The following is a 19,784-nucleotide window of genomic DNA, read 5'->3' on the forward strand; positions in this document are numbered from 1 at the left end:
GTGGTGTTGGCTTAGAGAGAAACAGTAATCATGATGTGGGAATATTGTACCAACTTCTTTCCAGCTATGTTCCAGGTCAGAGCTCCAATAAACACAAGTACTTGCAGAAAATGCAAGGTTAGAAAAGCTTCATACAGGTTCTGTCTTCAACTCTGCCAGCTGAAGATAAGAAAGAAGAAAGACATGCCAGAAGGATTTGGGGAAGGGCTGGAATGCAGAACTACCCCTCTTGATGAAGTTTAGATGCAATCTATGGGTCAGACAAACTGGCTTTCAAACAAGAAGAGTCTAACCTAACTCTTGTGACTAGTTCAGAAGTTTGGAACCATATCCACAGACTGCAATCTAACAGAAAGATTTCCATTAACCCAGTTTGCTTTGGCACTATTGATGAAACAACACGGTGCATGGAACAAGAGGTTTCCTTGGGTATCCTTTTCAACATCAGAATGCCGGATTACAACTAGAAAGACTAAAACTATAGGAGAAAATTACATCTAATATACCAACAAGCAGGGGCCTGGAAAAAACTCCTTAATTACCTGAAAAATAAGCCTGATCTAATGTGTCTCCTATTGATTTGAACGGATAACAGACTGGAGCCATCAAATACAATCCCTAGAACAGTCCACTATGAAGACCGCTTTACTTCTCCTGACACGAAGGAAAAAATGTCAATCCTTTAAAGAAAAAATAAGATACCAAACAAAGAATTCATACTGGTAAATGGGATGCAAAAGTAGTTTCTGATTAGTCATCGCGAAACTATAACTTGCTTGGTAAAATTTACACAGAAGCTAGTGAGAGATCTGTAAGTAGAATGACTACATAATAAGATACAGTGTGTTCATTCCTCGAGAGAAGAAAGCGAGTAAGGTGCTTAAAAAAGAAAAAGCATTAAATACAGAAGAAAAAGCACTGTTTTAACCCAGGGAAATACCTTATTATTGATGATCCCTTGGTAGTAGTTATTTTGGGTATCCGTTAACACATGATTACAAATATTTATAAGTTTATTCATATCTCACTTTTACAAGATGTACATTCATATCATGTGATTCAACATAATACACTCTGAAACTGGAACTCAACATGTCTGGTGAATTCATGTAGGAGCATGCTGGCATAACCGAAACCTAAAAAAAAAAGTTATTTGTTTGTTTGTTTTTCTCTTCCACAATAACAAAGGGGTACAAACTTTTAAGACGAGTTGGTTTTGGAGATTTGTTTTTTTTTCATTTTAGCAATCCCTGAAATGTCTGTAAACTCAGACACACTATGTGTACGTAACCAAAACAATGCAATGGTACTGCAAATCATACTGGCTGCTCATAGTTTTGCAAAAGCAACAGGTTTAAAAAATATAAAAATAAATGCAAAGCATTGTCAAATTTACAGTCAACATAATTAAAATAATACACATTTAGAAATTTTCAAACAAAAAAATAAATAAAACATCCACATACATTAATACAAAGAAACAGAGATATTTGCCTGTCTGATGTAATTAATACATACCATAAGCCTAGATTCATGAAAGTATTGCCTTTCAATAAATATCTTCAGCTTCAAAATCTGATATTTTCTACATTCTTCAACTGATTTTAGTTAAATATCAATTTTCAATATAAGGTATATGAACTGCATCAAGTTTCAATTATTTATTGGAAACCAGCAAGTTTCTAGGCTGATTTACTAAAATTAGGCACCAACTTTTAGCCTCAAATATGTCTAACAGACAAACAAAATTTGAGGGATATCTGGTATCATACCCCTTTTGAAGAATGCCTCAAACACCGGAGCCTATGGCCTTCCACTGCCCTGGATAGAAAGGCCAACTAACAAAAATAACCAATATAATATTAGCCACTGGGTTACCTTGACAGGTCCCATGTTGCACCTTTTAAAGGTGTGGCTTAGAGATGCAATTTTACAAAAAGCATGAATCGTAAAGCAGAAGGCTCTATTCTCTTAGGGAGAGGAGGTCACACTCTGTAGCACACAGCATTTCTTTTTCATTTGTTTCTAAGCCATGTCAGGCCTTCTCCAGCCCTACCACATCTTACTGTGACCAGTAGAGATTTTCAAGTGGCCAAATGACAAGCTCTTGCCGTGTTAGCCACAGTTGTTTGGAAACCTGTTAGCCATGGGAATTCTGTCACACCAGGGAAAGAAAACAATATAACGGGGTCAGTAGGCTGCTTACAGATGAGGAATGGGGCACTTAGACCATCCTTTTTAACCAGGAACACAACAAATTTCCAACCATATTGGTTGTGCGCACTTTATAGAGTTGAGTACAATTAGCAATTACAAGGACATCACCTGGATCATTAGATATTACAAAAATAAACACATTTCTAAGAAAGATGTGTAATCTATTTTTCCTATACTTTGAAAATTTTCCTCAAACTGAAGGGGGAAAAAGCCTGCCACCTCCAAAGTAATACTGTCTCCAAAAACTAAAATTATCTGTTTAAAAAAAGAAACAATTTCCTTTGCCTCGCACATTTAAAAGAGCAGAAAACATGAGTATTTTTCATCACCAAAAAAAAAAAAATATTCGTAACCTGGGGTTGCCTTAGGGAATCTGGATTTCCGTAGGACTCCATGTCTATTGTCTTTGAGTCAACAATCCCAATGTGTCAATGTTATGTCAATTCAAAATCATGTCTTCTTATTATTTTATAGGCAAACATAGGACTAAAAGATATAGCAGATAAAGCATGCAAAGAATTGACATCACACTTGGTTTGTGTGAAAAATTTATAGTAGGGGAAGTCGGAAATCAAGGTTTTCTAGCAATTTGTGCATGCTGCTGGGAACACAGATTTTTGGTTCTCGCCTTAGCACGGCCGCAGCTCAGCCCCACTGAGTCATAAACCAAACTCCCACTGACGTGCGGTGTCCGAGGAATGGGCAGTAACTTCGTGTTCTGTGGAAATAACTCACAGACACATTCTGCCACTCTGAATCACGTTCAATGTTCCCTTTAAGATTTTCGCTGAAGTCAGGTACGGAGTTTAAATTTCTTGGAGCAGGGCCTCTGCTACTTACAGTTCAGAAAGGTGTCTAGCACCACAAAGTTTGTGTCAGATTGTGATCTGGGAGGTGCTGTTACATTACAAAACCAAAAGTAATAATACTCAGTGCTGACAATGGGTGATGGAACCTGGCCCTTGGTTTATATGCCTTAATTTCTACAAAAATGGGGATAATAATTCTTACCTACTTCATAATGGGTGAGGATTAAATAATAAACATTTATACAGTGCTTTGAAAATAAACATTATATAAGTGCTAAGTATTATGATATTAACCAAAATGTCACTACATCTATATGACCCTACTAAGCAAAAAAATTCCAGTATAATTTTTTTCACACACTTCCAAGTCAATAAAAATGAACCATGGAGTCAGTTTGCTATTTTGATACAAATGGATGAAGTACTTAAGATTATTTGACAGTTCCAAAAAAATCAGAGACTATTTTTTCCATTATAAAGGGGCCCATGTAATGCATAAAGCCTTTTTTTTATAGAATTGTTTATAAACAGCATTATTCGTTTGGCATTCGTTCCAGTTATTTTTCAAATACCAGACCAAGCTTTTGAGGAAGATTCTTTAGCAATCCATATACACTCAATGAAGGCCTCCTCCAAGGGAATTCTGCCCAGCAGCCGCTGTTCCGATGATCTTGGAAATCTCACACTTCTCATGAAAGATTAGACAAAGATCAGGCTGAATGAAGGTGGACAATAAATGAGGCTTGGCATGCCTGATCTGAAACAATTACAATACTTTTAAACTTTAACAAGCACCTCAGGACCTTGACTATCTTATTGTCAACATCCTCAAGAAAAATAAAGAGATGAAAAAAAAAAAAAAAAAAGACTACATGTTAACAGAGATGGAGTAGACACTTTGGTCCGGATTCTGAACTTGTATGGATCACCAGAGCTCCACATGGTGAATGGAGCCACAGTGACTTACACTTAGTGACAAGTGCAGTCCAGTACATGGTAGCCCAGGTAGGACTCCTCATTTCTTCCCAGTGATGTAAGGATAACAAGAAGAAGAGGACACCTGTATGCATCATCCAAAACAAGGCAAAGCTTTTATACCACCACTGATGCAGTTGGCCCATTTGAGAAATAAGCAAAGCAGAACCGGTTTCGGCTACAGGCTTTGAGCAGTGCACTTTTCATTTCTTTTCATGCTAAATGAAATGCAAGAGCAGCATGAAGCACCTTAGATTCACAGCAACACCCTGCCCCTTTCCCCAAGCTGATCTATGGCACCTCCTTCAAAACAGGCTAAGCTGATAAATCTTGCCACCTCCTTCCCTTCTGCGGTAGAGGACAAGACTGTCCTTGAGACATCCGTTGAAAGCAATCAGAAGAAACTGTAAGAATTTTTCATCCTGGAAAGATGTATGCTATGCTACCAGCCTTGTTTCATGTTAGCAGGGAACTGTATTCACGTTACCGCTATTTTTTGAACACAGGACATAAGCTGTGTGTAACAAAATTTCTGAGAGAAATCTACAAGCATTTTTGCTGTGTCGGTACCTAGTAAAACAGAAAAGGTGGAAAAGTTATTCCTTCCAATATGACGTGGATGCATACTGTGTGTGCATCCTGTAACACTGTTAAGTTCGGTAATACTTCACAGCATCACTTAGAAAATGTCTGAGAAGATTCAGATCCCACACCTACAGCTTCAACTGAGCTCGTTCTATGGAATTGTTCAAGGGTGAAAATCACTCCTGTACGAAAGTCCAGCACAGGACTGAAAAAATCACATAAGCCTCTCTTAAACGCTCAAAAGAGGACTTGAAAAGGTAATAATTAGATCACGGGTACAGATAACAAGCAGTCCTCACTCAATCGGAAGCTCTGTGCCTTCGGTCTTCAGCACTGCGTATCAAATTTTCCTTCGATGGCTGTGGGTATCCAGTACAACAGGTTACTTGTTATAGCCTAAAGCATCTCTGTAGTAATGTTTATTATTTTTCAGATCTGCATGTTAGAAGTGCTGGATCCACTCCAAATATTTCTTATTTTAGCCAGAAATTCATGCATCATGAATAACATTTTACTTTCTAGGTAATGTTTTGTTTCCATAAGAAATTGTTAATTGCCTGAGATTTTTGTCCGTATTTCTCAGCAAGAAGAAACACTAATTTAATATTTTAGCCTTGCTTTAAAAAGGTACCAGGCTTTCACAGAGAGGTAGAAAAGGCAGGTAACATTTATCAGCGCTAGCAAATCCAAAATATAACTACTTCTCACATAATAAATAGAAGGGAAATGACACAACTTTGACATTCCAGAAATTTTGCTTGCTAGAAAATATCAAAACTTGAAGGAGAAACAAAAAAAAAAAAAAAAAAGACGACAAGTGTCTAAAATTTATCTACAGCATGAAGTTTCGTCCTACGGTAATATTTGGATTTGATAAATATCAGCAAAAGCCAAAACTAGTACTGGTTTGCTAAATGAGACATAAAAAGCAGGCTTAATAACAGTACTATTGAGAGGATAACCTTCCAGCAACAAGGGCCTTGGTAACAAAGGCAACAAATAACTATCTTGTTAGACGTAGACAAGACCAGTATTTGTACTTTCCTCTCTGCTCCCCACCAAAAAAAAAAAAAATTTAAAAAAAAAAAAGGTATAATAAACTAATTAGAAGTGAATAGTATAAAAAGTAAAAATGGGAGGGTCAGTAAACCCAGACACTTTGGTAATATAATTTAAAGGATTTCCCTACTCCCCATCCTTTCTGGATTTATACTAGTTATTTTGCTTAAGCATTAGCTTAAGACTTGGTGTTAAATCACAGGCAAAAATTAAAATGGCCAAATATTGAACTTGTCCACCTCTACAAAACACTTCTGTGGGTTAATATTTTGATTTTTTCTTTACTTAAAATGATTGTGAAAGTGTCATACAGACTTTTCAGCTTACTTCTTAGAAATATGGCACATTAACTTGACTAGAAATCATGGCATCTACCTTTTCCCATATGTGATACGTATAACTTCATCCATTCATAGAAAACTCGGACTGTCATTTTGGCAAGAAGCTGCAATGCACCAGTCTGAGCATAAAGGACTTAAGTTATGGTTTTTGCAGAATCGGTTATTAACAGAATAAGTACGGCTATTTTTTTTTAATCTATAATATTTACAGTATTGCACTTTACTGCACTTAATTGCATTTCACTAAAATTAATGCTGCATCAGTATTATGCCTTAAAACCATATGTCCATCTTTGTTGTACAAATTTCTTTCTACATCCTGTAAAACAGTGAGATTTTGATTCAAAGATCCAGACATTTGGAAAAAAAAATTAGAAAAATTGACCTGTTTCTATGGCACAATGCATCTCAATGAGTTCAGGTGATTCTGGCAAAACAGGTGCATTTCTTATTGTTCCCATCTTTCAAGTTGTCACTAATGATTAGTAAATTCTAGTCTCTCTTTTTCTCCTTTCAAAGGACATAGCCATTTGAGACGCACATTTTTTTGTTATTGCTGCTTTTTTTTTTTTTTTAGGAAAGAAAAGGGAAAAGAAATAAAAAACTGCCTTGCCTCAGATCTGAAAATTCCACATTTAAATTCAAACCAGTTCTGCAGCAGCAGCTCCTCAGTGATGGAAGAGATTCATGGCAGTGAAATAATACTGTTGGCAACAAAGAAATGTCATCTTTAATGGAGACCAGCCCCAACGATTTATTATTTATTATTATTACTATTTGTTTTGTTTAGTTTCGTTCTAATATATTTCTGATCTTCAAAACGTGTTTAGTTAGACACATGCACAAGGTAGCAAAACTGACAGCAGCAGATGACGTTATGCTGGAGCGATCACTTTTGCCAGGGTCAAAAATCCAAAGCGTCCCCAATGTTCACAGATTAACATAATTTATAGATCGTTTCCTTTCTTTTTTTTTTTTTTTTTTTTTTTCTCTTTCTTTTCGTGTTGGGTTGGTTGGGTGGTGGTTTGGGCTTGTTTTGTTTGTTTTTTTTTTAAACTCTCCTTTCTCTCTCCTCCCACCTACTTTATCCTCCGCGGAGTCTCTGACTCGTGGGGTGGGTGCGTGCGTACCGTGGGAGCCGGGCGCCCTCGCCCCGCGGCGGGCCGAGTCCCCACCGCGCCACGCAGCACCAACGGCCGCCAACGGCCTCCAACGGCCGCCAACGGCCTCCCTCTTCGCCCGGCGAGTCTCTGGGGGCGAGAGGAGCAGGAAAGCGGCGGCGGCTGCCGCTGAGAGCTCGTAGACCTTGGGAGAGGGGAAAGAAGTTAAAAAAAAAAAAAAAAAAAAAAAAAACAACCAAACAAAAAAAACCCAAACAAACAAAACAACAAAAAAAAACGGGGGAGAAGGCGGCAGGAAAGAAGGGGAGAAGGCCGCCGAGGAGGAGGAGGAGGAGCGGGAGGGGGGCAGAGCGGCGGTCCGTGCGGGTCACACACACGCCCGCCGCGGGCACCCGAAGCGGGGCGGGATGGGGTGGGTTGGGGGCGGGGGGGGGGGGGGGGGAGGGAGGGTGTCTCGTCTGAAGCCTGTCAGAGCCCCAGGGCCTCGGCGTGCTTGCGGGCCTTCAGCCGCAGGTCGGCGATGCTGGAGTTCTTGCTGTTGCTCTTGGCGGCGGCGGCCACCACGGCGGCGGCGGAGGCGGACTCGGCCAGGGAGGCGATGGGCAGCCCGAAGGGCGGCGGCGGGAACATCAGGTAGGGCGCGTGGGCCGCCAGGTGCGGGTGCAGGTGCGGGTGCGCGTGGGCCACGCCCTCCAGCTGCAGCTGCGCCTGGACCTGGGCAGAGGCACGGCGTCAGAACCCCCACCCCACGTCAGACACCCCCACGGATGGCTACCACCACCACCACCACCACCAGTCCACGCACGCTTCTTCACCGCCGCCGCCGCCCTTCCCTGGAAGAGCGACTTGGGAGCGCAGTCCGCTCCCCCACACGCGCCCCCCGCCTTCCCGCACGCAGCGCAGCAAATCTCCGCTCCGCACTCACCTCCTCCCCCCGCCCCGAGGCACAGGGACACACTTAACCCTCCTCATATTTAAAAAAATAAATAAAATAAATAAATAAATAAAAATATGCGGCCCAACGCACGGGTGCCAACAAGTGCTAAATAGCTAATTTTTTCATAATTTTTTTTTTTCAGGGATGTTTATTTATACCTTGCTAAAAACTCTTTGGCCGCGGGTCCCTTATATACCGCCTTGATGTTTGCTTTGGAGCTTTCTCGACCTACACAAACACGTTGGGGTTGACTGAGAGATTTCAGCTCCGGGTAGGTTCGGGGAGGGGAGCTGGGGGGGGGAGTTTATTTATGTATGTAATTATTTTTGGTCCAAATATGTCTTTTAAAAATCAATACAATCAATCTGTCAGCTCCACGTGTCTCTGAGACGGAGAAGGTGGCGGAGGGTCCCTTTGGGCTGGGAAAAATCGATTGCCCGATTAATTGACCAAAAAAAAAAAAAGGGGGGAAGGGGGAGTTACAAGCGGCGGAGAGGAGTGGCTGGAAGCGGGACGGTATTTCATCCCCCTCGTCCCGGTTTTCCCTGGGACTCTGCGCCTCGTTTAGGACAAGGACCCGGTCCCGCTACCTGGGCTCCGCTAGCCCCGGTCCCGGCGGGCCGGCACGGCGGCAGCGCGTCGGGGAGAAGCCTCCCAGGCGGCCGGCTCTGTCGGAAAAAGGCCAGGCCCCGACAGCCCCGCCTGAGAAGGAGGGGGAGAACGACCGGGCAAGAAGTCCCGTAGGTGGGTTTTTTCCTCCCTCGTGGTTTCGCCAACCGGGTGGGAAACCCTCCTCCCGCAGATCTCTCCGGCGCTGGGCGTGAAGCCCCCCACCCAGGGAGGCTGGGGACTGGCCCGCTCCGTCCCCGGACTTGCCTGGGCACAACACACACACACACCCCCCAGGAAGTCGATGCCCCCCGGGAGGCCAGCCCGCTTTTGCCACGTCTGCGGGCGGCCCCGGGGCCGTGCGGCAGCCCATCCATCGCACGGCGGCGGGAATGGGGGGTTACCCGTAGCACCGACGGCTCCTCACGGTACCGCGGGACCCCCCGCTCGGCCCCCTCCCCGGGCCCGAGGAGCGCTGAGCTCCCTGCAGCCGGGCGGGGGCTCCTTCACCAAGTTTTACAGGCTGTTTTTAATACGTGCCAACTTCTATATAAATGGCACTTGTAAACGTGTCCGGCTTCCTCCCGTGCAAACGAAAGGGGGTCGGAGCTTGCCGGGGGAAAGGAAAATAAAACCGGAGCTAACTACCTGTTGGAAAGGCATCCTCAGGGCTCCCATATTCACGTAGGGGGCCACTCTGCAGGCGTCTAAATGGCTGGCGGTTCCCAGGATCACACCTGCGGGGAGAGACAGGGCCGGGTGAGCGGCGAAGGAGCCCCGGGGCTCCGCGTCCCGTCCGACCCCAACTTCACTCCTCCCGGCTGGCCCGCACCCCTTACCCACCTTTGTGCATCTGGTTTTCCTGCTTTCGGCACTTTGCTCTCCTGTTCTGGAACCAGACCTGTGAAGAGAAAACGCAAACAAAACCAAAAAAAAAAAAACAACAGCAACAACAAAAAATGGAGGTAGACTAGGCAGCCGCTAAGAGAGCGGATTATCTGAGGGGCGAGGGATGGAGCACCGGGATCTCCGCACAACTTTGCTGAGGTCTCTCCTCGGGAGCAGCCGAGGGGGAGAGCTCAACCCCGGGCGGAGTGAGCCCCTCCGTGTGCTGCAGGGGGGCTGGGGTTTTTTGGGGGGGTCCTGCTCTTTGGTGTGGTTTCTCAGCGGGAGCTGAACCAAGGAGATCAGAAGCGCCGAGGGGACCGGGAACCGGCCGCTTCGCACCGAGCCTCCCGTGTGCCCCGGGGTGGACCAGTGGCTGTCCTTGTGCCACCCCTCTGGAGCGAGGGGACGCTTCCACAAACGCTTCAAGTAAGGCCACAAGCAGGCCGTGGGGGACCCTGGCTCCCTTTCCAGTCACACCTCAAACATTCCGGGGACAGCCAGGGTGGGCCAGGTCAAACTCCGGTGTCTGGCCCCTGAGCGACAGGGCCGTCTGCTCTCTCCCGAGCTCGGCTTGGAAACCATGAAGACCTCAGAGAAGATGCGAGATACTGAACTTGCGCAAAGGGGCTGAAATCGTTCCCCAAACGTTAAAAGAAAACAAAACCCGCTTCTGCAGACTTCTAGACAGACGAGAGCAACATCTTTGCAGACTGAGATGTAAAGAAGCGCTTATGCCCCTACCCGAGAAATGACTGTAATCCAGTAACCCTGCCCCAATTCCATCCATTCTGACTCAAACAAGCGCAGAACTTTGGAGGTGCCGCTGCGCCTCCCCTGCCTCTTTTCCAGGGGCATTTCAGACCTTCATTACTTCTCCCCTTCCGAGGTGCTTGGCTTAGCAGCCCTTCCCAAGGGATCCTCAGAGGCACGGCCCAAAATGTTTTGCGGACACTTATCCTTACACCAAAACCTACCGAATATGGACAAACATTGACTTTCACCGCTGATAAAATCTTGTAGCTAAGTAAACACCTACAACCTTTGATGTTCTTGCACTTGCCAAGAGATCATACGGTTAATTAATACTAACTGCACTTCCTACATCAAATTTTCCCTTCAAGCTTTCTTCAATTGCCTTAATGATGGTCATTTACAACGGAGTAATTAGTGCAAAGAAAGGCTTCCAAAGGCATTAATTACCTCGGGTACCTCAGTGATTTTCTTAAGTAGGAATTGGCCGCCTCTGATTTGGAGCACCATTTTTCCTGCCCGGGGGTGGCCGAGGGGGGACCGCGCAGCGGCATGACGGGCGGGCGGCGGGGCGCTACGGGTACGGACCCACCCGACCGACCGCTCCCGTCCCCCGCCTGTTTGTCGCTAGCGCAGCCCTCCCCGCGCTAACCGGGCATCGCTGCCGCCTCGCTGCCCTGGAACGTACAGCACGGCACAAGCCTGGGCTGGGGTTTTTTTTGAGGTTTGGTTGTTTTGGGTTTGTTTTTTTTTTTTGCTCTACGAGCAATACGCAAATATTAACAACATGCAACGCTTCTCCTTTTAACCGGGTCGTGAGGGATTTATATCTATATTTTTAAATATGAGCGTGCAAAATATCATCGTGCTGTAGCGACAACAATACACTTTTTTTTTTTTTTTTTTTTTTTTTTTACAGTTGTAAATCCTTGCAGGAAATCTTGTGTGTGTTCCCCACGCACCCCCTCCCCACCACCCCCCCAAAGGAGTATAAATTGTCAGGAGGAATTTAAGCAGCGTTTAAACAACTTCTCTTGCAAATCAGAACATCTTTCAAACAGAAATTGTATTTAAATCTGGAAAACGAAGTGCCCTTTCCCTTTAGCTATGAAAAAATAAGGTTATGAGGAATAAAAGTGATGAATTAGCCACTGCGTTAAGCGATAATAAATCAGGCTTGGTGTGATTCACGATCAATTCCAATTAGTCATGAATATGCTAAGTAAAGCACAGTACACTGTTTTAGACAGTTATTTCTTCATTAAGGATCACTCAGTGATTTCTTTCACAAATGCTCTAATCTGATTTCCTTTTGATTTCCATTAGAGACAGTGAATAATGACATTTAATTTAGCCCTGCACCATAAACCCAAAGATATTTGTTGTAATTGAATTACTGCCTGCTCCTCACTATGGTCTCATAACTTTCAATTATAACCCTGACAGCTGGGTGATATGAGTTTCCAGTACAACACTAAAAATAAAAGGTTAATAAGGACTAGCTACCATAGGAGCTTCAATTTATTTACAGCAAATTTCCACACTAAATTGAAACTATATCCTTTAACAGCAAGGGACAAGCGGTTCAGATAGGAATTAGAGAACAATTCTGAAAGTATTAAAAAAAAAACCTTTCCCCCCTTCTCTTTTTTTTTCTGCTTCCATTTCTTGATGGATATCAAGCTCTCTGTTTATTTCCTAATTAATTATCCATTTCTCCTCTTTTCCCTCTTGATATTTCTTTTATTTCTAGCTTCATGTTCATTCAAACCTCTCTTGTAAGATTATTACGTTTATTAATTTTTTAATCTCTCTCATAATCTCTGCCTGAATCAGTATTTTTTTTTTCTTTTTTCCTTTTTTTTTTCAGTGTGTTATTTTAAGATCTGTGAGCACTTGAAGCACCAATTTTCCTGTAACTATGAACATCCTGTTAAGGTGCTGCTCAGTAATAAAGTAGTTGAAAGAAAGAGTGCAGAATTCAATTACAAGTAATTTATTTTTATAGAAACAGTACATCAAGGCCTTGGAAAGATATTACAGAGCCCAAGTAAGAAGATCTGGGAAGATGACATAAGAGTTGATGTCCCCTTCAGCAAAAGTTTAATCTTTTCATTAATTTATATGGTGTGGTTAGATCAATCTTCCAGGAGAAAGTAGGCCAGCAGCACTCTGAACCCCTGCAATATTCCCTGCAAGCCGCCCTTCCTAAGGCGTGTGCCTGGCACATCCCTCGCCCAGCTCGGTTTCTACCGAGAGAGGCAGGAGCTCGGGGAAGAAAAGAGCCTTTAAAAAAAAAAAAAAAAACACAACAAAACAAGAGAGAAAGCAACCTAGCTACTCTATTTATTTCGGGGAATGCCTCCGGGAGGCAGTTGTTTAAAGCGAGATAATCGCTTACTCGGGCAAAGGGTTGCTGAGCGAGTCTGGGGGGAGCGGGATCCGCCGGGGGTCGTGTTTAAGGAGGGGGACAAGGCGAGCCCTCTCCCCGCTCCAGCTCGGGGCTGTGTTTCTTGTCTTCCCGCTGTGCCCTCGGGGTGAGGGTAGGCACGGAGACGTCGACCTATGCCCACATAGTCACACCCGCACCTAAGCGTACCCACACGCACACACGTATAGACGAGTATACACATGCATGGTGTGAAGGCGTTGATTTGGTGACTTTTTCTTCTTGGGTTTTGGTTTGGTTTGGTTCCGTTAGGCCAAGCACGGAGTTATAACCCGAGAAGGATCTCCTTCGGGTTTCTCCCGCTCTAGGCCTGCTCAGAGAGCCACAGGTTGATCTTATTAATTATTCCCAGAGTTTCTTTTTTATACCTCTTTTGGGGAGGCGTTCCCTAGTTGGCTTACGGGGGGTGGGGTATTTTTCCCTTCAACAAACCGAAAATAGAATTTTAAAATAATCGAGGTAGAGCCACCCAAACAGACGGCTCTGACGGCCCCAGAACTAGAGCAACCCGGACCTGTTTTCAAGATTTCGAGGCTAATTGGTATTTAGCTCTATCTGAGGCGGGATGGGAGGGACAGGGGGAGACTCCACCAGATGGGGTGCCATGCACTCATACGCTTGCTGCACGAATCAGAGCGGGCACCTTTCCCCCAGCTCTGGCTAATCCCGTCCCTCAGCACCCAAACCATCTACCCTTATTCACGGCGATTGTTTCCTGGGCTTTTTTTTTTTTTTTCCATAAAGGCCCCATAAAAGAAAGAGAGGGAAGAAAGTGAGGATTAAGGGAGAGTTAATAGCACGTTTGCAAGGAAAAATACAATAATTAAAAAAAAAAAAAATGGCAAGCTGCTCAGTTATTAGAAACTTATCAACAGTATCACCACCACCAACAACCCCCCTCTTTCCCTCCTCCCCCCCCCCGAAAAAAAAAAAACCCAAAAAAATTAAACCGCCTTCCTAGGAAATGCAAGGCATGGGCAGATACTCCCAGAGCAGAATTACTGTATGGCAGGACAGGTACAGCGGAGTTGCAAACAGCTTCCCCATCACACACGTGTCGTCTCTGCCTTCACCTCCCTGCTTTGGACGAAACGGGGCACTGTGCTAGGATCCGCTGGCAGTTAGGAAGTGAGGTGAGGACGTTTCCAGGAACAGAGCCTTTCTCTTACCTGAACCCTAGCTTCAGACAGTCCCAGCCTCTGGCTTAGTTCCTCCCTCATGAAGGCATCCGGATAGTGAGTCTCATCAAAAAGTCTTTCCAGCTCATTCAGCTGCTCTAGTGTGAAATTGGTTCTGCTTCTCCTTTGTTTGAGCTTGGTCTGTCCATCTTCATCTTCTGACTTCACGTCTTCCCTCTTCTCTTTACACTCGTAGATCCCTGCCGGGAGGGGGAAGGGGAAAACGACACTGAGTACCCCCTCGCACCTCTCCGAAGTTTCTCTTCGCATCACACGGGGGTCTGCCCCCTCCCCTCTCTTCGCCCTCAAACTCTGCGCAACTTGTGGGGGCAACCGGCGGCCGGGAGGTGGGACCCCGGGCTGGCCTTGGCAGGCCAGAGGGGGCGAGCGGGGCCGGGGGGGCACCGGGCCGGGCTGAGACCCGCTGCCAGCTCCGCGCCGGGCAAGGGACACCTCGCCGGCCTGAGGGAAGGATTGAAGGAGCCGCGCTGCCTTGCCTGGCTGATGCCCCATCAGAAAAACTATCTAGATAAACATAATTTTATTTTTTCCAGGGTGAGGAGGAAGCCGTGCCACCGTTTGGCACGGGCAGTTCGGGGAAGGCGCTGGTGGGAAAACCGCTGGCCCCCTGATACCTCCAGGCGGTGGGAATAGGCAGGGGAAGGGGTTTCTCCGTTGCCATTTTCTCCCAAAGTAAAGAGAGTTATGCAAGAAGCTCCCCACCGCTGTCATGGTGAAGCCACAGTGAAAATATTTGCCTCGTAAAAGAAACTTTCCACGGGCCTGAGACCGAGACCGTCCGTCTCTCTCCCCCCTATCAGCCCTCCTTCCCCCAAAATACCTGCCGGCGGGTCGAAATCCCCGGGGCGGCGGGCCTGCACGGCCCGGCGAGGGGGAGAGAACGTGGGGACCATGGATGTCCCCCCAGCCCCTCCAAAACAGCAGACACCCACCTCCCCCAGCCCTCATGGAGCCCAAGAGGGCTCTGGGAGAGTTTGCGACTGGAGGCAGCCGCTTGTCCCGGGCAGAGGGGAGGAAGACTGGGGAGGGAAAAAAAAGGAAAACTTTTTTGGTTTGGGGTGGTGGTAGGAATTTCTTTTGCTTTGGAAAATTATCTTTCTTTCCTCCCCCCCCCCTTTTCCGTAATACCAGGAGGCCTAACGCACCGACCCTCTTTTAAATCTGACTAACGAAAAAAAGAGAGGTGCTGGAGCAGGAAACACCTCTGGAGGCTGAACTGGTTCCCCGGGACCCCCCGCATACCCTGGCCGCCCCACCGGGGTGCACATCCGGCGCGGGCACCGGCGGAGTCCCGGGATGAGCCCCCTTCGGCTGCCTCCTTTGTCCTGCTTCACCTTCTGGGTGGTGTGGGGCTGGGGAGGAAGCCACATCTGCAGATGATCCCCAATTAGATCCGTTTTCCCCCACCAAATACACACGTGTTATATATACATATATATGTATGTATAGAGACACGCAACTGTGCACATGCACATATATATTCACCTATATACTCAGGGACATCCCAAAATGCAAATGACTAACAGCAAATCGTAAGTTAATTGAGCGTAACGATACGTTCTGAACTGCATCTGTGCTTAAATAAGGCGAGGACCCACGCCGAAGCGCACGTTTTCACTTCCAAAATGAAAACTGTCCCTGGCCGTAACCGCTCCTCCGGGCTCCCCGTCTCCCACTCCGGGCTGGATATCGGCTCCATAAAACTTTGGGAAGGGTTTGACCTCCGGAGGGGGGTGTTCGCTGGTTGGTTTTAATGGCGTGTTGTTCGCATTTCTCCAATAAAGGGGAACCCCTGGGAAACGACGAGGGTGCTAACCCAGTAAACGCCTAGGGAAAATTAGGCGCGTTCGGAAGCTCCGTCTCCTTTCGGAGATCCGAGGCTACAGCATGTCCGTGATAGGTATAAAATATTAACTAGCATATCGGTGGGACTGAAATCACACGCCGGAATCAGTTGAAATTAGACTGAAACCTGGCATGAATTTAAACTGTCACAAGCATCTCAGCTCTTTCCAACTCCTCCCTTCCATCCCCACCCCCAGCCCCTCTCCATAGATTAGATTAGCTAAACATACAAGCCAGAATTTCCATACACAGGGAAGGGGAGAGTAGTAGAGATTTTTTTTTTCGTTCGTTCGCATTATAGTTTTTTTATTCAGGGTTTGGTGTTTTTTGGTTTGTTTTTGTTTTTTTTTTTTTTTCCTGGAGCATGCCCTGCTTTCATTTTTTAAAACCATCCGCTCCTGCGCGAATGATTCCTCTAAACTGAACCTTCTCGTTTTGCAATCTCTCAACCACAGAAGGAAAATCAGCAGTGCTGAGTGGTACTGGCTTGTGCAGGAGTACGGGTACCCGAATATGTAGCTATACCCGGTCCTTCGGTTTGGGGAGGGGGTGGAAGAGAGGAGGATATTAAATAAGCGTTTGGGCTGTAAATTAAATTGCCTTTCGCCCAATGTTATATTAAACAAGATCAAACAGTAGGAAACAGCTGAAAGACTGGTTGTTGTTCCCCAACCTATTAACCGTTTTTTATTACTCCGAGCTAGCCAGTAGCTCCCCAGGCAGGTCCACCTGTCTAACTTGCCTAGAGACACTTTCTCAACTTTCTAATCCCCCCGCCCTTTTTTATTCTCTCCTTCCCCTGCGAGCCCGTGCAGGATTTTTAGCTCGGTTGGTTTAAAAAATTATTTTTTAATTTGAAAATCTTTCCGCTAAGAGAAGGGATGGCGTTTTACCCCTCGGCCAGGAGTCTCCGCAGCCCCGGGGGGAGGCGGTGCTGCCCCGGCCCAGGTGAGAAGGGCAGGCAGGGGACCGAGGGAGCAAGCGGCAGGGCCGACCGTAGCCTCTCTCCGCAGGGATGCTCCGTCTCACCCGGGCCCGGGCAGCTCCCCCGTAGCTGGGTTCCTCTCCTCCTCGCCGGCCGCAGCCTCTGGCTAGGACAGGCTGACCGGCACAAGCCAAAATGTGGAGGGAGAGCCCTCTCCACATCCAGCTTTCTCCCAGCAGAAGCAGCAGCATCCTGATGGCCCGGAAGCAGGAAGAACAGGTCTCCTGAGGCACTAAAACTCCCCGGACAAGGTTTCCTCGTACAAAAATACACAGATAGACAAAAATGTCTGACGTCCTGCGCTGCCCCCTTCCCCCGGGCGAGTGAACGCCTAACGCACCGGATCGATCTGGGATGTGAATGGGGAGGGAGGGCGGGGGGGAAGGACCGAAGTTGCGGCTTATTTTTCACGGCTATGTTCATGCAGGCATATGCGTTTCTAAGCGTGTGTTCCCGCCGCTGCGGGAGGGAAGCGGCCGGAGGAGGGAGGCGGGATGCGGGAGGCGAGCCCGCTCGCCCCTCCGGGGCCGGGGCCGGGGCGGCGGTGGCCGGCTGGCCCCCGCTGCGGAGCGCCGGGGGCGGCCGAAGAGGGGGCCGGGGTTGCCGGCGAGGGGCGCGGGGCGGAGGGCGGCCGGCCCCGCTCTTACCTTCCGCCGTCCTGCCCGTGCTGAACTCCTTCAGTTTGTCCTTGTCGCTCTCTACGTGGTCTTTGAAAAGATGCACCGGGCAATGGTTGCTGCTCTCGGTCATGTCCTGCAGGTTAGAGTCAGAGTTTCCAAGCTCCCTAGAGCGAGCCAACCCACTCTCCAAAACTTCCCTGTACGTGATCGTCTCCTTCTTGTTGCTGCTGCCACTGCCGCTGCTGCTCTCTTTGCTTTTCTGGTCAAAAGATTTGGATACAAAAGCCGTAAGTTCTTCCATGGCTGCCCGGTGATCTTATCCACAGAGATCCACTTGTTTTCGGTCGGAGATGTGGCCGTCCTCCGCACGCTGTTTTTGCACGTAGAAGATGGGCTGTATAGGGTTAGATCACTCCTGCTGTTATTTATGCCTTTCAATTTGAGATCACACTATTTATACATGGCTACCTCAGCCCAACCCCCAGCTCTCCCTGTCTCCAGCAATTACTGACTGCTCCATAGTCGCAGGCGGACTCCTAGCAGCTATCTCCCCCACCTCAGTCCAGCAATTGGCTTTCTTTTCATTTCATCACTCTTTGGCATCTTTGCACCTTGATTTAGGGAGGCAAAGAGGCAAAAGCGAAAAAGAGGGGGAGAGAGGGAGAGAGAGAGGGAGAGAGAGGAATAAAAGGGAGGGGGGGCGAAGAGGAAAACATGAAAATAGGTATCTGCATTCTGTAAATGGGTTGCAGAAATGAAAGTCGAGGAAGACTTAATTGATTGTAAGGACATCCTGTGCGTGGCAACACTGTGAGTAAAAACGGACCCACAGCTAATCAAATAACTGTGCTCCTGCAATTAAATGTATCGCTGTCAAGAGGAAAAGAAAATGAGTGTTCAATAAAAAAAAGGTAATGAATAAAAAGCCGGAGATGCGCATTTGTTGTAATCATTGGAAATTCTACCTGATTTGCTATTTAGCTAATTTCGCTTAATTAAATGGTCAAAATAATCGGCGAACCAAAAATGCTGTTTTAGAAGTGTTGCCTGCTCTGGTGGGTGGGTGGGTGCGCGGAGGGGGACGTGTGCTGCAGTTAAACAAGTTGCGAGGTGTCTCGGAGATCCGTGTCGGTGTGTTCGGAGCTTTTGGAGGGGGTTGCTTGGCTGGGGAATGGGGGGGGGGGGGCGCTGGTTATCCATAGGTAGGGGGGCTCTCCAGATGCGTGTAAACATCGCAGGGTCTATTTTCTTGTTTACTGTTATTATGTCGTCTGAAGATACTGTTGGGGAAAATTAAAATCTAAAATGTTTCTTTGGATGTAGAGCTACCCTGCTGCGTGCAGTAGAGGGGTAATTTGTTAACACGAGAGTTTGTACACGACAAATAGAACATTAAATCATCTATCTTTTTTTTTTTTTCTTTTTCTTTTTTCCCCAACGAAACGTTTCCTGCCGGGTTTAAGATTGGGCTGGCAATAATTTCCCCACCTTGTTCTTAGTAGGCTGCTGTTATTTTTGTTGTAATCCCGGAATAATTATTATTCTGTGCGCTTGAATAGCTGCCTGAAATTCATATCTAGATAACAGCGCCGGCATTTCTAGCGCCTCTCCGCACCATTTGATCCGCAAGCGGAGCCGATTTTCCAGCTATTTATTTGTATCTCGTCTCTTCGGGCTTTAACGCGAAGGGTTATTTGGTATTTGGAGGAATTTTGTCGTCTGGTCGTTTGACGTTTTAAGTCCTTCTCATTCCCTCGCCTCGAGTTTGAGATAATCAGAGCCCATCATCACGCCACCCTCTGCTCTGAACCGCAACCAAAGGAGGCTCCTCGCTGGAGCAAGGGGCCATTGTTTCTTTTCCGGGGGAGCATGGGACTGTTCTGAAAATTAGCAGAACATTAAAACTCCAAAAATAGGTTTAATTAATCCAAAGGTGCCCCCAGCACTAGAGTTAACACCTCCGCAGGAGGAGGGGAAAAAATAATAATCGAGGAAGCAATTAATAAAGGGCTTTAAAAAAAAATCAATCTCCCCCTGTGCGAGTTTAAAATGATTATCTAGGGGACAAGGATTGATCATTTGATCTCGGCACTGCGGATATCCCTGACATTTATTATATTGTTGTGTCTCGGTGGCATCCTTCCTCCAGAGTTCATTTAACAAGTGAGGGAGCCGAGGAAGCCTTACAACTTAACAAACAGGTCTTGTCATCGCAAACGCCAATCAAATCCGAGGCTCTAATGTATATCACACGGCACCACATAAATAATAAAGGCAAAGGATAGACGTGGAAGTAACGTATGGCTAAGAAAAGGTCCCGGCACGGCACGCTGCTTGTGCCTCGCTCATGCAGTCTGCCTGTGCGAGGGTTGGTGGTGGATTGCTGCACACGCCG

The 19,784-nt window shown here is 46.6% G+C and overlaps 1 protein-coding gene across 1 annotated transcript; it reads right to left on the minus strand.

Moving 5' to 3' along the window:
- Window positions 1–6,986: 6,986 nt before the first annotated feature.
- On the minus strand, window positions 6,987–17,818 carry SHOX (SHOX homeobox). The gene is made up of 5 exons (XM_074151623.1): window positions 17,417–17,818; window positions 13,910–14,118; window positions 9,497–9,554; window positions 9,302–9,390; window positions 6,987–7,821 (listed from the first exon to the last, which is right to left on the minus strand). Exons 1-5 carry the CDS (start codon window positions 17,688–17,690, stop codon window positions 7,576–7,578), a joined length of 876 nt encoding a protein of 291 aa, XP_074007724.1. The 5' UTR covers window positions 17,691–17,818; the 3' UTR covers window positions 6,987–7,575.
- Between the last annotated feature and the right edge of the window lie 1,966 nt (window positions 17,819–19,784).

This window comes from Numenius arquata, chromosome 1 (assembly GCF_964106895.1).
Source record: "Numenius arquata chromosome 1, bNumArq3.hap1.1, whole genome shotgun sequence".
Classification (NCBI taxonomy): domain Eukaryota; kingdom Metazoa; phylum Chordata; class Aves; order Charadriiformes; family Scolopacidae; genus Numenius; species Numenius arquata.